General features: G+C 40.2%; 2 protein-coding genes across 4 annotated transcripts in view; one reads left to right on the top strand and one right to left on the bottom strand.

Annotated features, from left to right (window-relative positions):
- The window catches only part of LOC141898498 (polypeptide N-acetylgalactosaminyltransferase 2-like), a 29,233-nt gene extending 18,078 nt beyond the window's left edge, over positions 1-11,155 (bottom strand). For 2 of the 3 annotated variants that reach the window (XM_074784429.1, XM_074784433.1), the window contains exons 1-3: positions 11,009-11,155; positions 9,746-10,020; positions 1,134-1,232 (exon numbers count right to left, since the gene is read on the bottom strand). In XM_074784429.1, the coding sequence (XP_074640530.1) occupies positions 1,134-1,232; positions 9,746-10,020; positions 11,009-11,098 (464 nt within the window). In that variant the 5' untranslated portion in view covers positions 11,099-11,155. Of the gene's footprint in view, positions 1-1,133; positions 1,233-4,279; positions 4,349-9,745; positions 10,021-11,008 lie in introns of those variants that run through there. The other variant, XM_074784442.1, reaches the window with a different exon arrangement.
- A 946-nt stretch (positions 11,156-12,101) lies between these two features.
- Positions 12,102-19,089, top strand: LOC141902385 (uncharacterized). Its single transcript, XM_074790125.1, has 5 exons — positions 12,102-12,234; positions 12,372-12,554; positions 17,943-18,094; positions 18,407-18,982; positions 19,084-19,089. Exons 1-5 carry the CDS (start codon positions 12,102-12,104, stop codon positions 19,087-19,089), a joined length of 1,050 nt encoding a protein of 349 aa, XP_074646226.1.
- The last annotated feature ends 569 nt before the right edge of the window (positions 19,090-19,658 follow it).

Genomic DNA, 19,658 nt, shown 5'->3' with positions numbered 1-19,658 from the left:
TGTGAATCGCAACTGGTTTCAGAAGTGACTCACTTCACTTTGCTCAAGCATTGTTTAGAATCGAAAGTGAGCGATTTGCGTATGAACACGCTCTCTAATTAGACATGGGCCAAGTCATTCAAATCTCCTAGGTCTTTATTGCACATAATATAAGAGATGATATACATAACAGAGGTTTTTCAAATTGTTACTACACAAATCTGTTGAATACGAAGCAATTCGTTATTTCTTAATGGCCGAACCAAAATTCTATTAATGTGCCAAAGATGGCTTAAATAACAATACTGCTGAGCGAGTGACCTTGGAAGTTGTTTTACATCCCAACTGCAAATAAGTGTAACCTTAGTGGGTCTTACCAGGCAGCCAGGGCCTTTTTATAGGTTGTAATGGCTAACAACCTAAGTTAGCAGAAATTAGTCCATGTATGTGCCTCGACAGCCAACACTAATCCCACCGAAGTAGGACGACTCACAATCAGGTTCGAATCCCACCAGGGGAGGATGGCATAACATTCGGGTTCGGATTCTCACCAGGCCAGGATGGCTCCAAAATCAGGTTAGAATACCTGTAGGGGATTCTCAGCAGGCTAGGATGGCTCTATAATCTGGTTCGAATACCGCTAGGGGAGGATGGCTTTATGAAAGTATAACAGAGCAGTATTCCTAGTGAGAATGCAACATGTCTAAATACTGCTATTGCTCATCCTCCCACGGCAGGGATTCGAACCTGATGGCATCGCTACACTCAGCCACGGCACAAACCCCTACCACACTAGACCGGGTGCGCAGGTACATGCACAGCTATGCCGCACGAAAACATGCGGCACCAATCAGATTGCTTGTTGTATAATGGCTGAGGAAAATTTCAAGGAAGAACTATAAATGGGAAAACCCGGGCTAAAATGAAACAGGATATCTGATTGGCTGATAATGATATCATCTAAGCTGCGCGTGTAGCTGCGCACTTGGTCTAGTGTGGCAGGGTTTCGTACCGTGGCAATCTCGATGCCATCAGGTTCGAATCCCTGCCAAATTGAAGTACATGTAAACTGATTGTAGATGTCTAGATCTACCCGGTAAATCTCCAAACACCAGCAGCTTAATTAAATGACACGCAGTGAATTCTACCAGTACCTCACAACAGTCCGAAGAAGAGTTGACCGCGCTTCATTGTGGAAAGTGATTATAACTGAGGTAGTAGGAAGATCGTGTTTCCAGGGTTCACTGCGACATCTAAAAATTAAAAAAAAAAGAATTTGTTATGAGGACTAATGATTTATCTAAATTGTGTATTTATTCGCAACACATCTTTCTCTACTTCGTCGCCATTCACCACGTTTTAATTTTTTCAGAGTAAATTTCATTGTAGCGAATGATTTCGTATTGCACCTCATATCATATGATTGATAAAGATTACAGGATTCGCTCGATTTGTTATCAACATTATAAATGGCTACCGACGGAACGTGGACTCGTGACAGAGAGAAAGAAATTATTCTTTTGGTGCAGAGAAAACAACTTTGCCAACACATGGTAACGAATCGCGTGCATCCAGTGAATCGGCCGCAAAGCTCGATACAACATGTATTTTTCAGTGTTTCCATAATTCAATTAAATTCAACTTTATCTTGGATTCGATGTAATTTTGTTCAATAATATGAAATTGAATTTGTTATTGCAGAATAAAATTAGATTGAATTGCAATTAGAACACATGTCTAATTAGCATAGGTCATCCATCCGATTAGAGAAAAAGCTATCTTTCCCGAACCGTGCCCAATTGTCAAGGATGAATTCTCCGAATTGTAAATAAAAAATTTCTCCCTAAAAACCATATCAACTTAAGATTTCACAGAAATCGACCTTGAAATACAATTCTAAATCATAAAATAAAACCCGGAAGTAAAACAGGAGACGATACAGCGGGTTTACGTGAACACCTGCTGATTTCTGTAGCTAAGCCAACCATAAGCTCCCCGTCCGCCCCCCCCCCGGAACAAGGACACCGGCGTCAAAATCACCTAGTGTGTGGGGCAACTTTTAGGCATTTTTGCCGCCGATATCTAACATGCTTGATAATTTTGATGCAGCGCGACAAGTACGCGCCTAATTCTGTGGCAATGTCGCAGGATTTAGCCGAATTTGGTTTCAATGCGCATGTGTCAAGATCATATTTTTGATCATTAATTGGCCACATGACCTACAATAGTTGCAGATGCAGCACTTGAAGCTGCGTCGTTGTTGCTAGTGTGCGGGAAAAGTTTTCGGCGTCAATGTCGCTGTTAAATTGCCGCGGCATAGTTGTTGCGCCGGCTTTGTCGCTAGTGTGCGGCCCGCTGTAGAGGAGACTTTGCTTTCAGATTGGCTTTTTTATAAAACTGAGATATTTGGTAATCAGATTTTCATTAAGAACTTTAAAACTTCTTCATTAAAACATTTAAATTTCAACGAGGCCCCTTTGCAAAATTCGGCTTCCTAGGAATTGGAAAGTGGATAAGGCTTGCATGAATGATTTGTATGAATAAATGCTCAGATGCACATCGAAAAAGCCTTCTGGAAACCATGTCATTTAAATTCGCTCTATTTGTATAGTAATAGGCTCAGCCTACAGCTGGCCTAAAGTGTCTTTATACAACAAAATACATCAAAAGACAGAAGAAACCAATAAAATTTACAGCATTCTATACACAAAAATGATATAAAGATTTAGCGGATAAGCGTAGTATGTCTTTCATTACTATGCTGACTAGGATTCAATGATCCAGGACTTGGTTAATATGATAATATCTATACAATTGACTCCAGAGATCCATCCATAAATTTGCCAAGTGTACATCATACTTAAAAGTACCACCAATAAACGGCAGTGATAGTCAATATATATTATCGCGAAATATTATCTTTTCTCTTCTATAATATCACGAATTTTTCTGTGACAAGATAGTATAGGCCTAATCCCCCTATTTGTTTTCCGGCAAAGACACCAAGTAAACGATAATATGACTTTTTGAAATAATTGTAATATGGTTATATATTATGGTTTGTTGTTGTGATGAATCTTGGCATGCTCTAGCTGCCGATGGTCAGATGCAGCACTTGATTCGGTTCCACAATCACCAGGGCCTATGGACTGCCATTCGGATAATCCAATTCAATAAGAATTCATTGCTCCCTAGTAGCCCAACAGAATAATGCAGGCTATGCCTAAAATATTACTGTTCTGGTAAGGGGAATTCAGTCACCGACAAAATTGAAAAATGATGGCGCTTAATTAGCCGATTTAGACCATTTTGACCATTTTATGAAGCTTTTAGAACTGTTATCATTATGTTTACATACATTTATACATTACATAAATTTTACATACATACATTCTGTCTGAGTGGATGTGCACTACATCATCGATATTATCCTTTCAAAATAACAATAACAAATTTTAATTTTGGCATTTATTGTGTAAACATATTTCAATTATAACTCTTATCTTATATTTGATGAATTTTAATAATTACTTTTGAGATAATGTGCACTACATCATTTTATCCATTGAATTATACTATCATTCTATAGGCTATCATCTATTGTCAACTGACAATATTAACCCTTTCAGTGGCGACTTATCAATACCCTATCGTGTTGGAGATAATTTGAAAATTTTGAATAATTCGACCCTAGTGTGTTGATTAAAGGGAATACCACAATAGTGCGTCTACACCGCGGCGCAGTGTATCGATACTTACTGATATTTCACTATGTTTGACAGGTACTGCCATCTTTCAAGAGAGATAATTACTAATTACATCAATACACCGCAATGCGGTGTAATAGCAAAATCCATCAGTGATTTATACACTGCACTGCGCCAATTTCAATTCATACTAACCAAAAGCCTGTGTTAAAATGGTTTAGAAAGCACTAATTCAGACCGATGAAAAAGTATGTTCTAAATTCTAGAGCGGACCATTTCTCCATGTGTGAATAGTATATGTTTTAAATAATCGTCTGTCAATCACATCAGTTAGACCTACAGCTATCTGGAACGATTCTCACAGCTCATTTAAAAACTTGCGGGAAGAATGCACAGAATCTATTGGGTCCAGGTAATGACTAACCAGCCCTATGGTGTGAACGTGGCTTTTGTGTACCGCCATTACGCCATCCACGTAACATTTCAACCAGATACCAAACCCTCACCAGAGTATAGCTGACTCCGTCCTGATAACCAGCAATGCAGAAAGCCCATAATCGTTGCTTTACAACTATTTCATTGATTTGATGTACCTTACAAACCCACCACACCTGCTGGGAACCATCCTCCCTCAGCAGGGATTTGAACCTGATGGCATCGAGCTTGCCACGGGTACTAGACCACCCTGTTGCACTAGACCAAGTGCGCAGCCCAGATGATGTCATAATTAGGCAATCAGATATCCTGTTTTATTTTAGCCCGGGTTTTTCCATTTATAGTTTTTCCATGAAATTTGCCTCAGCGATTATACAACGAGCAATCTGATTAGTGCCGCAACCATTTTTTGTGCGGTAAGGCTACGCGTGTACCTGTGCACCTGGTCTAGTTTGGCAGACCCTGCGAGGGAGGAAGGCTGGGAACAAAACAAGGAGTTTGATTTTGGATTCGGAAAGTACAGTTATAGTTGTGTGATCGGTGGTCGAGTTTACAGAGTTTAAATCGAAGTACATTGGAAATATCAAACTATCTTCCAACCAGCCTGAACCAGCAAGGGTTAATTTTGTTAGTTGCCTAATTTAATACATTGGAAATTTTGTTATTATATTTACTATAGGTAATATTTTTTTGTCAATTTTTTTAATAGACTACCGGTATGTTTTACCAAGTGACCAAGGGTTAACGTATTAGCAGACAGGAATTTCATTAAGTAGTGTCACCATTACTCCTCAGAAAATCTTACGGCTTTCCAAACCAGAAAACAATTTTTAAGGAAAGTCGCAGAAATTTTTTTCTGTAACATTCAATATTCATTGCAATGAGAAGAAAATTTTACAAAAAATTGTATCCATGCAGAAATTATAGCAAGACGTAGCTCACAGCAATATTCATTGGTTTTAAAATTCCAAATGGTACCCACTGCCACCTTATTTTGGTGTGATTGATAGAAAATACTATTGCTACATGATATTAATACCACCTGTTGCTCTAGGTTTTTAACAACCGATCAGAAAAGATATATATTTTGTCATAAAAACTATCATTCGTGACTTTCCAATCCAGTCAATGTTTTTGCAGGCTTGTGTAATAGGCCTATGTGAATTTCAAAAGAATACAATTTTCCGTTGTTTCCACCAAAAAGCCAATTATTTACAGGAAAAAATCCCAGTCCCAGTCGACAACAATCGAAACATGCAAACAAAAAACAGCTATTACATGTACCAGATTGTGAGACAATCAGTGGCTCAGTCAAAATTAGTTCAATAGGGTTTCGGTCGCATAGGGCAGAGAGCAAGATAACTGGGAAGTCTCAATCCCATGTCAGCTTCCGCATCCTCCCTCAAAAGGGATCTGGACCTGATGGCATCCAGGAAGAAAGACAGAAATATTTGGATGGATATATGAAAGCTGTGGGTACTGGAATGTGTAATGGGTAGTGTAGTGTGATCTGTGTGCATTTGTGGCCAGCACACAGATCACATTGTTCATTGGGGTTTGGTCCAGGACTCGCGAGATTTTCAACAACACGGAAGTAACGTGTAATAAATGATGACTTGAATTGCATGTCTACCTACCACCCCTCATTATTGTTGGAAAACTAAACATTCCGCACTGACTAAAAATTGGTAATAACATTTTAGAAATGGCCAGAATTTTAACTAAGGTTCTATCTCATTTTTATTTTACAATTGCGATTGGTATGATTTTTTTTTAAACGGCCGTTAAGGCTTCATGTTTCGTCGTGCAATTCACTGCAAATAGTTACGCAACTACGCACATTTCAGTGTTTTTGGCAGCTGTACACTCAATCGGCACCGTTCGTGGCTTGCTTCACTGCGGAATTATCATTAATTAACATCGCCATATCACATCATCAACGTATATTGTGCCTTTAAACCCTAACAGCCGAAATAATCGAAATGCACACACGATTTCTATCATTGAAAATTGAGAGAGTGGCCATGTTTGTGTTCTGCTGCTTCGCGTAAATACCGCGCGGTGGCGCAACCACGCGGAGTGGGGCCGATACGTCGAGACTGCCACCGTATGAAACCTTCACCCAGTCCTGGCAGTGGCAGTCTCCATCTACGTTGCTCTACGATCCTGTGTAACCACCCACCCAGACACGTTCATTCAAATTCGCGTGACTTTTGCCGACAGAACTACTGTCGGCATTTTTGCCTGTGTTCAAACTGCGATATCTCAGCAAATAAACAACCGATTTTGATAAATAAACTATCTACACTAACCTTATGACGTTTTGTGTTTGTTCATTATATTTGTTTGAGGATAAAGCCAATTTTAGTACGATTAAATGTAAGATACAAAAATGATGCGCTATTTAGCGATGAGACACGCATCGCTCAAGTGTCTTGTTGCTAACGAACAACAGTGTTACAATGCCTAGTTTCAAAGTGAAAAAATGGTGTCATTTTTGCTATTTCTGTATTTAAATCGCATCAAGCACGGACTATGATGAAGAAACCTCCAAATGAATATAATAATAAGAAATCTGAATGTTTGAGTGTTTGTAAAGAGAGTTTATTTTTCACAATCGGTTGAGTGAAACTGGATTTCTGGTGGTTTAAAGTCACAGTGATTTAAGAGTATCGAGAAAATGTCGTTCGTGTCTTAGTGTCTGTGGTACATCAGACACTAAGGTTCTTGGTGAAATGAAACCCTGCTTGATCAGGTGTGAGTACGCAGCTACATACAAAGCTGAGATGACGCCAATCAGAAATCAGGTTCAGACCCCTGCCGAGGGAGGATGATGTGCCAATACCCAAGATTTCCATCTATGACCGAGGACCAAGATGCTGGTCACCAATTGCATAACAATGAACTAAATCTATTTGATATGTTGAAGTACTACCAATCTCAAATATCAACAAAATATGACAAATAAAGGACCATGGTGTTATGAAATGAGGATTTTACACTATAGTTTCAATGTCAGATGTATATCTTATGATTATTAGTAAAATTATAATTGTAGTAGATACTCTATTGATTTAGTAATTACCAACTTTGGAGAAAGATAATTAATATCATCATAGTTCTGAATAGTATATTGTAAGTTTAGCACTCTCTCACATGTCAGTTTTACGCTTATGTCAACTCTAGTCATCACTTATAAATATCTAATTAACATTTTTGGGATAGTTCAGAAAGTCCAGTTCAGTTCAGCAGTTGAGTTCAGGATAGATCAGATCAGAACAGGGCCGACCTGTGAGTCGTGAGCTCCAGATACTATAACGAAAAGGCCGACCTGCGAGTCGCGAGCTTTGACATACATCAATAAATAATATTCACATCAGATCATCGAAAATATACTAGTTAGTATTCTCCTCGTCTGGATTCGGATTTTAAGAGACGTTCGACAAAGGATCGCTTCCGATAGTAGAGCACACCTCTTTAATAATCTCTCTACAACATTCGCACGGTATCAACTGGTCGACCAGCACGAAAGTACAACCTTTCGGCTGATTGTGGAATCGGACGAAAACACAGTTTAAGTCTATTCGTTTCAATGGGTCCAGTAGGATCAACTGAGTACATTTTAGTTTTGAGCACAAAAATCGATCTGTTCTTGGATTTGCAATAACGAACAGCTGATCAAGATGAAATCATGGTACACTCTGTAGCAAGCATGTTCAACTTTGATGATGTACGTGGTAATGGGTTTTCCCTATGAGTCACAGGGCGAACTCTTTTATCAGATCGGAGAATCCATTTGCCTCCAATCATACTCTTTAATTGGTCACGTGGCTTTTTGGAGTCTCCGAAACTTCCTTTCTGTTGAGGTGTTGTGATTCGGATTTTGTGTGGAGCCAACCGGAGATTTCGGAAGGAGACTTTGGAGGTCATAAAAGAGTACGCCCACAAGTACATGGTAGAAAACAGATCTTGATAATGTCACTGAGAAAGCCCTTCTAGAGGGATTTCCAAGTGATGCCCTTGTGAAGGGCTATCTCTGTGACGTCATGAAACTAGGTCAAGCATCGATTAGTAGAATGGCGGAAAAATTCATTGAAATTTTGCACATGGTTTAGAGCTGATGGACGAAGCTTGCCATATTCAATTCCACCACCTATTTCCCCCATATGACAAAATATCAGCTGTTTACATCCAGTGGTTACATATTGTGCCACCAAGAGTTGACAGAAAATTACTCTCAGACCCATTCTATAAGGATCAACACAGTTGATCCTAACAATAAAAGGATTTACAGGCCTCAGAGAATTTTGCATTTCGCAATTGTATGCGGTAACAAAATGTGATATGATCCCCATGTAGATGAAAACACTACGTAATTTCTCCATTCCCTGATGAAAGGTCCATGCAAATCACCACGATCACAGAAACATAACACACAACACAGAATCATAGGCACATAAATTTTCTATTGATTGTTATTACGTTAACAAATAATGAATATATACTTATATGCCATCTTGATTCCAAATGGGACAATTTTTGGGTTGCAGGCAGATGCATCTAGGTTGGACACACTTTCAGACACAATATGCTGGTACGTATAAGCCTATCTATGGACCCTTCTTCCTTAATTCACTGGACATCCCCTTCTACCATCTTTTCCTTTCTACTTAAAGATCAAGTATAGCCTATTCATCAAAATTCTTACTAAGTATGATTCAATAGATTACCAGTGGCTTTGAAAAATTAATAACTGTGAATTGACTTGCTATGACATTATACGGGTTATAGGCCTACGGTAAATACAACGTGCATTGTACACACATTATCAGCGTAAGTTTTATTGCTTTTTTCCAACTCGATGCCGAATGAATTCATGATCAACCTCTTCGGGGGGCCGACTAATTAGTACCCTAAAGTGCGGGAGATAATTTGAACATTTTTGAAAAATTCCAGTTCCAGTGCTGCAATCTTTCATTAGAGTTAGTCCATATACAAATTACTTCAATACACGCAGTGCGATGTACTAGCAAAGTCAATCACCGATTTATACACTGCACTACGGTGAAGACGCAATGAAAGGATTGGTGTTATCATTATTTTCATCACAACTGTAATCATTCAAACATAATCAAGATACGACACAATTTTTTACCTTTTATCGGCGCAGAAGTGCAGTAGCCGACAAGGTAAACACAACAACTACAAAGACCAGACTTGAACAGCATCAGTTTGAGTTTTCCAGACATTTATCGCATCATGATGTATGTACTATGCGCAAGCAGGTCATATAAGATAAATGGGGGTTACTAAAACTTTGAATACCATGAATATCAACATGAAACTAGAAGTTCGCACTGGCTTGAATTTAGCTGTAGCCCCTATTATGCTATCATCAGCGCCATCTACAAGGGTGTCAGATGAACTAAACAATTTGAAAATTCCTTCAAATTTACAATTTTCAATCACTTTAGTAGGCCTAATCCATCACTCAGTAGTACAGCTAAAACATCCCAAGGATAATTATCAGGCCTATATATTAAGCTATTATAGGCTACATTTGATCTTTTAAAAAGTCCTGATCTAGATGAAATGATTGGAACAATCAAATCACATTAGCTTACCTCGGATGTCGTGTATCTGGTATAGGTCTGTTTGATTTAATCGCATCGCTTGCAGCCTGATTGAATTTATTCTTCGTGTAAGCATCCTCTCCCGGTTTCACCTCAGTTTTGGCGATGTACTCCTTTTCGTCGAAATACTGCCACGATACTTGTTCACCATCATCGAACTTGACACCTGACGTCGTACCTGTGCCAAATTTCAAGTCAGTGCTTCTTTTTACGGCATCCTTTATGACATTCGGCTTCAATCGCAGCGCTTCATTTGTATTGTTTCCCTAAAGAAAAAATACCGAATAATAAACAGAAATTCAGCCCTTCATTCAACCATTGAGGATTTCACTTTAAGATGGCAAAATATCCATTTTTTTTGTTTCGTAGGACAATGACCTACAGGCCTATTTCATTACAACTTAGTAACCCACTTTTAGGATATTTTGCTTAAATTTTTTAGCAGGTCAATCAAATTGGTCTCAACATGATGAGTAGAATTCTTCTGTGCCACTGTTTTTATATCCTTATACTGTATTGAAAGATTGGCAAAAATCTTCTTTTACTTGAGGTGTAGGCTTAATGCAGATAATAGGCCTATAAAAACGATGGTTGATTCTGACGGCACAATTCTACTACTGGTGTAAGCTCAATTTGAAGTTAGCCTAGGGCCTACAGGCCAGCTAAAATATTTGAGTGAACTCTTCTGAATAGGTTGGGCCTACTGTTAGTGGGTTCAGTTAAAACAGTCATGTCGAGTTAATGTCATCAATGAAAATACGAAGAAGCAACCAAACCAAAATTTTGAGATAAAATTGTCTCGAAACTGCCACCCCCCCCCCAATTTTTACACCTGACCAGGAACTTTGACCTAATGTCTGATGTACCACAGACCTACGAGCAGTTGAGATAATTGCTCGTAGCACAGACACTAAGGATTGTGGAGCGACTGTAGTTTAGGTCCCTTCTGGTTATGTACGTACCTAAGGCTAACCTAACCATAACACTATTCATTCTTTAATAACACTAGCGCCACACAGGGAAAGGTGACCCAAACCGCAGTTAGACCAGTATGGTCAGTGTCTTGACTTTTGATTTGCAAAACAATTGCAATTTGGTAATTTAAACTATCATTAGACATTACTGTCATTGTCGAGGGCCTACGACGATGCCCTCTGCTTTGGCAAGTGAGGTTATAGGCAGAGACAACAGCGACCGAGTTTTACCATATTACGCAAATACTCTCGATGATTCGATCAAACAAGTAAGTATTACCTGGTTGTTATTAACTTTGTACATGTAATACACAATACCGAGGATCCAAACAGCAGCAAACGCCACAAAAACGCGTGTGTTCCGTCTCATTCTACTCTGATGAACTGTCGAGTAGACATTGCACCGCTCTAACCTGTGCTGCCATCATCAACTTGCTCAACTCATCTGACACTACGATAGGTGGCGCATGGGTGCAGCTGGATGCAGCTAATATCATATTTTCAGCATATTATCTACCAATTACAAATTGATTTACGTATTTTAAATAGAAACGTTTATTTATAAAACTTTTTATGTAAATTCACATGTTTTGACGTTATTTCAAATCTTTCAATTCATAGGCTATAAGATTGTTTGACCTCGGTGAGTTTGCTCCTGCGTGTGCCATTGTGGGTCGTCCCCAAATAGAATAAATAGTTCTATGTTATAGTTCTATGCCAAAATCCATTAAATGAAATGTCCCACTTAAACGGATTCTATTGGATATATATAAATGGCATAAAGTTTTTTTCGTTACGTTGGTTAAATTTCACGAGCAATGTATTCCGGCGCTAGCTATTTCCTGCGGTCTTCTGCTTTGAGTACTGTAGTTTTTATACAGGCGCTATTTTGACAGAAAACGACTGTTCCTGACTTAAACAGTTTGACTGCGTTGATTTTAATTGAATGAGTAAAACTTAATTGGACAAAAGTTACAATTCCTTTGAGATGACCATTGGTGCAACGACGATTTTGTGCGCCAAACTGATGAATTTAATAGTGAAACTAGGCGGATTTAAGTAATGGGGTATAGAGATCATTTATTTTAATTTGATGAATATCAATAGATACACAACTCAATGAAGTTTGTGTAAAATGATTTTTTTTCGGTGATTTTGCGTTAATCAAAAGTATCTTCAAAAAATATCTTTGGGGCACCGGACATGGAAACATTTTTCGTCGCGATTCGGTGCCATGTAGGCTTTGTTATTTTTACACACATTAATACTCTTGTTTCTGGTATTCCGTCTGAAGGTTGCCGTGGTACTGCAGAAACTCCTATCTATTCACTTCACTCAGGAGCTGTTACACTATCATAGTTGTGCCAGTATAAATGGAAGAGAAAGTAGTCGATTTCCTACAACTGTTTCAGCAGCAAGATGTCCAAGGATTGAAGTCATTGGTTGTATTCAATCCGGATTTTATTCGAAACAATTTTACTGGGTCGAGATCAAAACCATTACTGAGTATGTAATATGTAAATAGTCATCTATTTCGTTGTAATTCATTGAGACGGCCGCTTTCATAACAACATGGGTTCCACAATATTTTAGATGGTCGTATCGAAAACCCATGAGCAGCTTGTTGTGGCTTTCCATTCCAGGTCTTGCAGTCGAATTCGGGAATTTGGCTCTAGTTGAATTGCTTCTCGAGTACGGTGCATGCACTGAACAGCGGGATAGTCGCGGTAGACTACCTCTTTATACAGCGGCAACTACGGGGAATATCGAAATTCTACAAGCGCTCATTAACGGCAAAGCTTCTTTAGATGCAAAATATATCACCGGTAAGTATTACAGGGGCGGATCTAGGGGGATGTCAGGGTGTTTGGACCCCCCTCAAATTTGAAGTGCCCTTAAAAATGTCACCCCAAAATGTTTTGGACCAAGGTTTTCCACCTATGATAATTTTTTCAACGCATGAAATGACCGAAAGCACCCCCTGAAATGTTGTAGAAGTATCCGGAGTGCGTGATGTTTCGTAAAAAGTGCCCTTTTTTCTCATTGGCCACACTCCTCATGGAAAATCCTAGATCCGCCCCTGATTATTAGAGAAACTGGAAGAAAGTTCAAGATTTTTCCAACATAAGTTGAAAATATAATTTTTGACTCGCAGTATTTGTAATACCTCAAGAAAGTGACGCTAGTCTATATTCAGGGCTGCCAACCCTCCCGAATTATTCGGAATCCTCCCGATTTGCGTGAAGAAATTCCGACGATACGATCGGGTATACAAAATTCCGACTTTTTTTTTCTTTTTCGGCGATGTCCGATTTTCCACCCGCCAGCGCGTTGTAACACAATATAGTGATTTGGTAGAACAGAATTGAATAGGTGGGGAATTTATATGCACGCCCGCGGTGGATGAGTGCGTGGCTATATACTGTGTACGTGAGTCAGGCGATAAACAGCGCTTACTAGCGCGCGCGTGCGTGCGTGTGTGTGTATGAGAGTAGCTGTGTTATTGATTTTATCTACGCATGGCGTACGATTATTTCGTAGTAGGAGAGCAGCTTTTTAATTTGTTTCAAGAATAAAAATAAAGTTCATTCGTTTTAAAATACGTTGTTTTCAATCATTTTTGTGAAAATATTATGACATGTGGCAAAATGTGATTGTTATTGTCAAATTGCTCCGCATCGTTTCGGAGAAGAATCGGTTTACTGCGGTAATTAGCTCGTTTTCGCAGCGCGATTAGCATTCGAAGATCCGGGTTAGATTTCAACGTGTGGACTCTTGTGTTGGATCGACTTGCTGCTGCAGGACTGAAGTTGAAACCCTCAAAATGTGAGTTTTTACGGTCAGCAGTTGTTTACCTCGGGCACAGGATCTCTGAAAAGGGAGTTGAACCCGATCCAGCGAAATTAAGTGCTGTGAAGGATTGGCCGGCCCCTAGAACCGTAACTGAAGTGCGACAATTCCTGGGGTTTTCGGGCTATTATAGACGCTTTATAAAGGACTATGCCAGAGTAGCTGCTCCGTTAACGAAATTGTTAACGGGAGTCACGAATCTTAAGGGGAAACGTAAGACAGCGGAACGGAGGATTGAGGTACAGTGGGGACAGGATGAAGAAAACGCATTCACGAGGTTGAAGGAGATGTTGACGTCAAGCCCCATCTTAGGGTTCGCAGACTTTAATAGACCCTTCGAGCTTCATACGGATGCAGCTCATGATGGATTAGGTGCGATCCTATACCAAACAGATGGAAAGGGAGTAAAGAAGGTAATCGCTTACGCAAGTAGAGGATTGAATGCTTCAGAGAAGAAGTATCCTGCGCACAAGCTTGAGTTCCTGGCTCTGAAATGGGCGGCGACGGAAAAGTTCCATGATTACTTGTATGGTAACAAATGTTGTGTCCATACTGATTCGAACCCCATGTCTTATGTGTTGAAATCTGCGAAACTGGATGCCACGGGACATCGCTGGCTACAGGCTTTATCAGTGTACGATTTGGAACTCGAATACCATAGTGGCGCTAATATGCGGGATGCAGATGCGCTGAGTCGAAGTCCATTAAATCGGATCACTGCTGACGTCTTTGCAGCAATTTGTACCGTAAGTCCGTCAGTCCCTGTGACGAAAGCCGGAGGGGTAGCAGAGGTAGACATGCGGAAATTGCAGGAGCGAGACCCGACTATTCGACGCGTTGTTTCTTGTTTAAGGACCAAGACAAGATTCCGGCCAGCTAAGCCATCGGAGTACGGGATCTGTCGGGTTTTTAAGTCGCTGGAACTTCTGGATGATGTTTTGTACCGCAGAGTTGTTGAAAATAGAGTGTCAGAGCTGAAAGTTTGGTTGCCCTATTCGGAGAGGGCGGAGATGCTTGACTGTTTGCACGATCGGTTGGGGCATCCCGGCCGTGACAAAACGTTGGCGTTATTGAGACGAAGATGTTATTGGCCCGGAATGAAATCCGATGTCGAGGAATATTTGAAGAGTTGTAAGCGCTGTGTGCTGCTGAAGGCTTCGACGCCTACACAAGTTGCCCCGCTGGTCAGCATTGAGACATCGTACCCTATGGAGTTACTGTGCATTGATTTTTTAACATTGGAGCCGAGTCAAGGTTTCGAAAAGGTGCTTGTTATGACCGATCATTTCACTAAGTTTGCGATGGCTATTCCGACTAAAAATGAGACGGCTAGAACGGTGGCTAAGTGTTTATTCAACGAAGTGGTGCTGAAATTCGGAGCGCCTGTTCAACTTCATTCGGATCAGGGGCCTGCCTTCGAAAGTCGTGTGATCAAGGAGTTATGCGAGTTGACCGGTATGAGGAAAACCCGAACTACACCGTATCACCCTGCGGGCAATGGTGCTGTGGAACGGTTTAATGGTACGTTGATTCGACTACTGGGTAGTTTGCCGCCCGAGGAAAAGAGAAACTGGCGGAGGCATATTAATGCATTGGTGTATGCGTATAATTGCACGCCCCACGAGTCGACAGGCTTTGAGCCATTCTACCTTATGTTCGGAAGAAGACCCAGACTGTCAGTTGATAAGAAATTTGGTTGGGGTAATGAAGAAAGTGTGACGTCGACAACAGAGTATGTGAAGCAGATGGAAAATCAATTGGAAGTGGCGTGGAATTTGGCAGCAGATCACTTGTCTAGGCAAGGGGATAGACGGAAAGAGTTATATGACAGGAGAGCTAAGAGTGCAGAATTAACGCCCGGTGATATGGTGTTGGTCAAGCGTGAAGGATTTAGGGAACGACATAAATTAGCTGACCGCTGGGAATCGGTGCCTTATATCGTAGAAAGCAAGGTAACTGGAGATGTACCTGTTTACGAGGTAAAAAGAATTGAAGATGGGGGTAGGAGGATTCTGCATAGGAACAAGTTATTACCTTTGGCTACTCCTTTGCGTGACAGTGAGGAATCATTCCGAGTAAAGGAAGCAAACCCGGAGCATGTTACTTCGGAGAAAGTCGCTGTTGGTAATACTAATATGCCAGAGGAAATAGTTGCCGAAGTAGCGGACGATGGGTCCGACGAGGAAGACTGGGTACTTGTCTCACGCGAAGTGGAAACTGCGGAGGAACCTCCCGTCGTTGAGCCTGGGATTGCGGGTGCGGACACCGTGTTATCTCGAAGTTCCATTGAGAGTGTTTCTCCAGCTCCAATTTCTGAGGAGATTGTGCGATCGGAAATGGCCTCCGTTCCGGAATCACCGGGAGCTGAGGGAACAAGCGATTCTGTGGAGCATCCAGTTCTGGTTGACGTGGAGACTCCTCCGTTGAGCCCTTTGTCGGTGGATAGCGTGCCAGCTAGTTCACCCTCTGTTTCAACTTCACCGGATGTTGACGAGCCAAGTCCTAGTTCGGAGGAGCGACCTGTGCCAAGACCGCGGACGAGACGACCCCCGGCTTGGCAGCGTTCGGGTGAATTTCTAATGTTCAACATGCAGACGGATCGTAGGAGGATTGAATTGTTCCTGGAATATGCGAAAATTCCGGAGGTTTTAGAGAATCCTAAACTGTTGGATGCGCTTGCCAACATGATCCGGACTGGTATAGAGTAGAGTGTAGCATGTAAACTCGTTTAGTATATGCAATATGATATAAGAAGAAAATTAAAAAAACTATCAAAAAAAAAAGGGGAGAGGGAACGTGTTGTTGTATCGTTTATTGTATCATGTGGTTGACTGCTGAAATCAGTTGTTGTTGGCCTTGACATTTTATTCTTCTTCTTATGCTGTCCCAGTTCGTGTACGATTTGTTCAGATACACTTTGAGATATCGAGGACGATATTTTACGGCTTGGGGGAGTATGTGACAGACATTCATAGATGACATTGGTTGAGTAATCTTTTGTTTTCTGAACGACACTCCAGCCTGTGGCGCCCTCTCGGTTATGTTCTGGTTGTGGGTTTGTGTGGTCATTCATCGTATTGATTCCGCGAATGGCGGTAACTTACCTAACTGTTGATGAATGAATAAATATTTGGCTATTTATGAAATATTGTTTGTCGCAGGTGAGTCGGGTTCTTGTTTGTATGAATGCATTGTTAAATGTGTATTTATGTTAAAAGAATATGTTGTATAAGTGTGGTGATTCATCGTATTGATTCCGCGAATGGCGGTAACTTACCTAACTGTTGATGAATGAATAAATATTTGGCTATTTATGAAATATTGTTTGTCGCAGGTTGTTGGAGAGGCCGTGGAGTAATTTCTTTTCTACTGGTGGTTGGAGCCAAGGCTGTACACCCCAACAAAGCCGCTGCGACGAGATACCAGCGAATCGTCGGACTGTCGAATCGAATAATTAAAATTACGTGTTCGAACCCTGATTACCCCTCACGATCGGTGGAGGAGTAGGGCGTTCACATCAAAGTAAACTTTTAGTTCGCATATTTGGCAGATGGCAGCACCATCGAGTAGCATGTAGATTTAGAGACTTTTTACTGTTTGTATCTTTCAGTTCTGTACGTGGAGTCTCTCTTGGACAGTATCGTGGAATTGATGCTGGAAATGGATATATTCGCATGACAGCTGTATAGTGTTATGTAATTCGTTTGACAATTTATGCCAGTTTTATGTTCTTATTTTTTAGTCTATTGTATATTTTTGATAAACACTGTTGATTTTTATCTTTCATAAAATAATAAAGAAAAAATACATTCTGTAGAATTTGCTGATTTTTTATTTTGCTAATAATTCCATATTTTCATATCCAGCTTTCATATATTACACGTGACAGGTATTCCTAATTGAAAGCAAAATATTCCTACTTGGAAAAGTCACAATTTCTTCGGTTTCGATATATTCCTATTGAAACCTTCAATATTCCTAATTAATCTGCCATTCATCCCTAAATGGAATTTTGAAAGGTTGGCAGCCCTGTATATTGCTCGGTGAAAAGATGTTCATTTCGTTCTGCCATACAACCAGATGTTCATATTTAGGATTTTGAAACTCTTTAAAGCTACGAAACAATGCGAATAAAACGAAACCCCTGGGACCCAGTTCCACACGAAGTGAGTCAGACTTAACTCCAGAAGAAGCATATTTCCAATGAGCTTTCCGAGTAAAATCTCAACTCAGAACTGTGGAACTAGGTCTTGCTGTATTTCAACCGTTTTTGAATACATCATACACATTTATATGAGATCAATATTTACTCTAATGACAAATGATTTCATCCGAAATGTTTGAGTGCCGTCTATTTCTTTAAGGTAACACTGCCTTTCAAGGGGCTATAGTTAAACGACAATTCGAGGCATCAGAATTTCTCATAAAAGCTGGATGCGACGTAAACGCAGTGAATAATGTCGGGGAAACTGCTCTTCACTTAGCAGCTGAAAAAGATGCCACTGGCGTTGCAGAGGTAGTTGATCAACTATGAACTATTAGTTTGTAACGAGGGTAGTACCATATGGAAACCTTTTTTAAAATCCCAACGTATGCTCTCGTGATAAATGTAATTTTTTCAAACAAATTTATCTTGACAAACGTAGGCCTATTTTTATTTTTGACTTGCTGTCTAAAATTTATCGAGACTTGCCAAACGTCTTTTCTCAAATACTTATGATGTACCGGTGTATATATTTCTATCAAACAAACTTCTAAACTTTTTAAAAGATAGATTTTTTTCTCCACTAACATTTTTTGATATACATATATACATTTATTTTTACAGCTGTTGCTCAATAGCGGGTTCGATTGCAATGTCGTCAAAAGTCGAATCGAGCACAGACGCCACCACGGCTTCGGTATAACGCCCTTGCATATCGCCGCTCATTTCAACCACGTGAGCATCGTCAATTCGCTTTTAGCTCACGGCGCGGACATCGACAAACCTACTGAAAACGGCGTGACCGCGTTGCACGTTGCTTGTCGGCAATCTAGTCGGGCCTCTTTGGAGACTCTTCTCGATCACGGAGCAGATCTAGATGCGATATGTGAACCGGACACTCAACCGACCACGGCTCTTATGATAGCGATCGGTAAACACGATACACTCCATGTCCAGGCGTTGATTTCTGCCGGTGCTGACGTCAATAAGTCGAACAATCGAGGCGTTAGTCCGTTAGTTAAAGCTGTATGGGAGAAGATTCCGAAAAACTTGTTCCTGCTGCTCGAAAATGGCGTTGATTTATCATCATGCGTAGAATTTGATGAGCTTATCGGTATAAACAAGATAAGCCCTATCATTGCGGCGGTAAACTGCGGAAATTTGATGGCTTTCGATATTCTTATTAAGGCTGGTTACAAAGTAAGCGGCCGTGAAAAGGAAATGTTAACGACTCGCCCATCAGGAGCAGAAATTCATTGGGCCTTCACTCTTTTGACGGATCCGCTTTCTTTATTGAACAGCTGTAGACGTATGATCCGTAATCGCGTTGCACAGACCTGCGGAGGAAGTAAATTTCGAAATTCAATACATCGGCTTCCTTTGCCGGAAATATTGAAAAAGTTTTTACTTTGTCACGATTTATTCACTAGCTAGTTTTATCTTTACGAAATTTTATTTGAGATTAGTCATTGTTTGTCGAGTTAATGTAATATGATTCATAGACCATAAAGCAATTTGAAAAATAAATATACATGGGATTTATATATTTGATTTCTAAATCCTCTTTTTGGAATTGAGATTACGAGAGAGTGGAGATTTTACAAGTAGCTGTGGTGCAGGCCCGTATTTAAGGGGGGGGGGTTCGAACGAACCCCCTTGACGAACGCTCATCGACGAAGTTCTGCCCATATGCCGGCAAGAAAATGTCAGCATCGATTTCAAAAGATTCACTCATTGGTAACACTTTTCCATTGGTCTTCTTTCAAAATACGCTTCCTAACTTTATTTGAGGCAAAATAGTAGGGAAAAAGTAAAATTTTCACCCGAAATATGTAAGAAGTTATGAAATTGCTTTACTTTGCATCGCATTTTCTTC

Source organism: Tubulanus polymorphus, chromosome 1, assembly GCF_964204645.1.
Source record: "Tubulanus polymorphus chromosome 1, tnTubPoly1.2, whole genome shotgun sequence".
NCBI lineage: Eukaryota > Metazoa > Nemertea > Palaeonemertea > Tubulaniformes > Tubulanidae > Tubulanus > Tubulanus polymorphus.
This window is presented reverse-complemented; position numbering and strand designations above follow the sequence as displayed.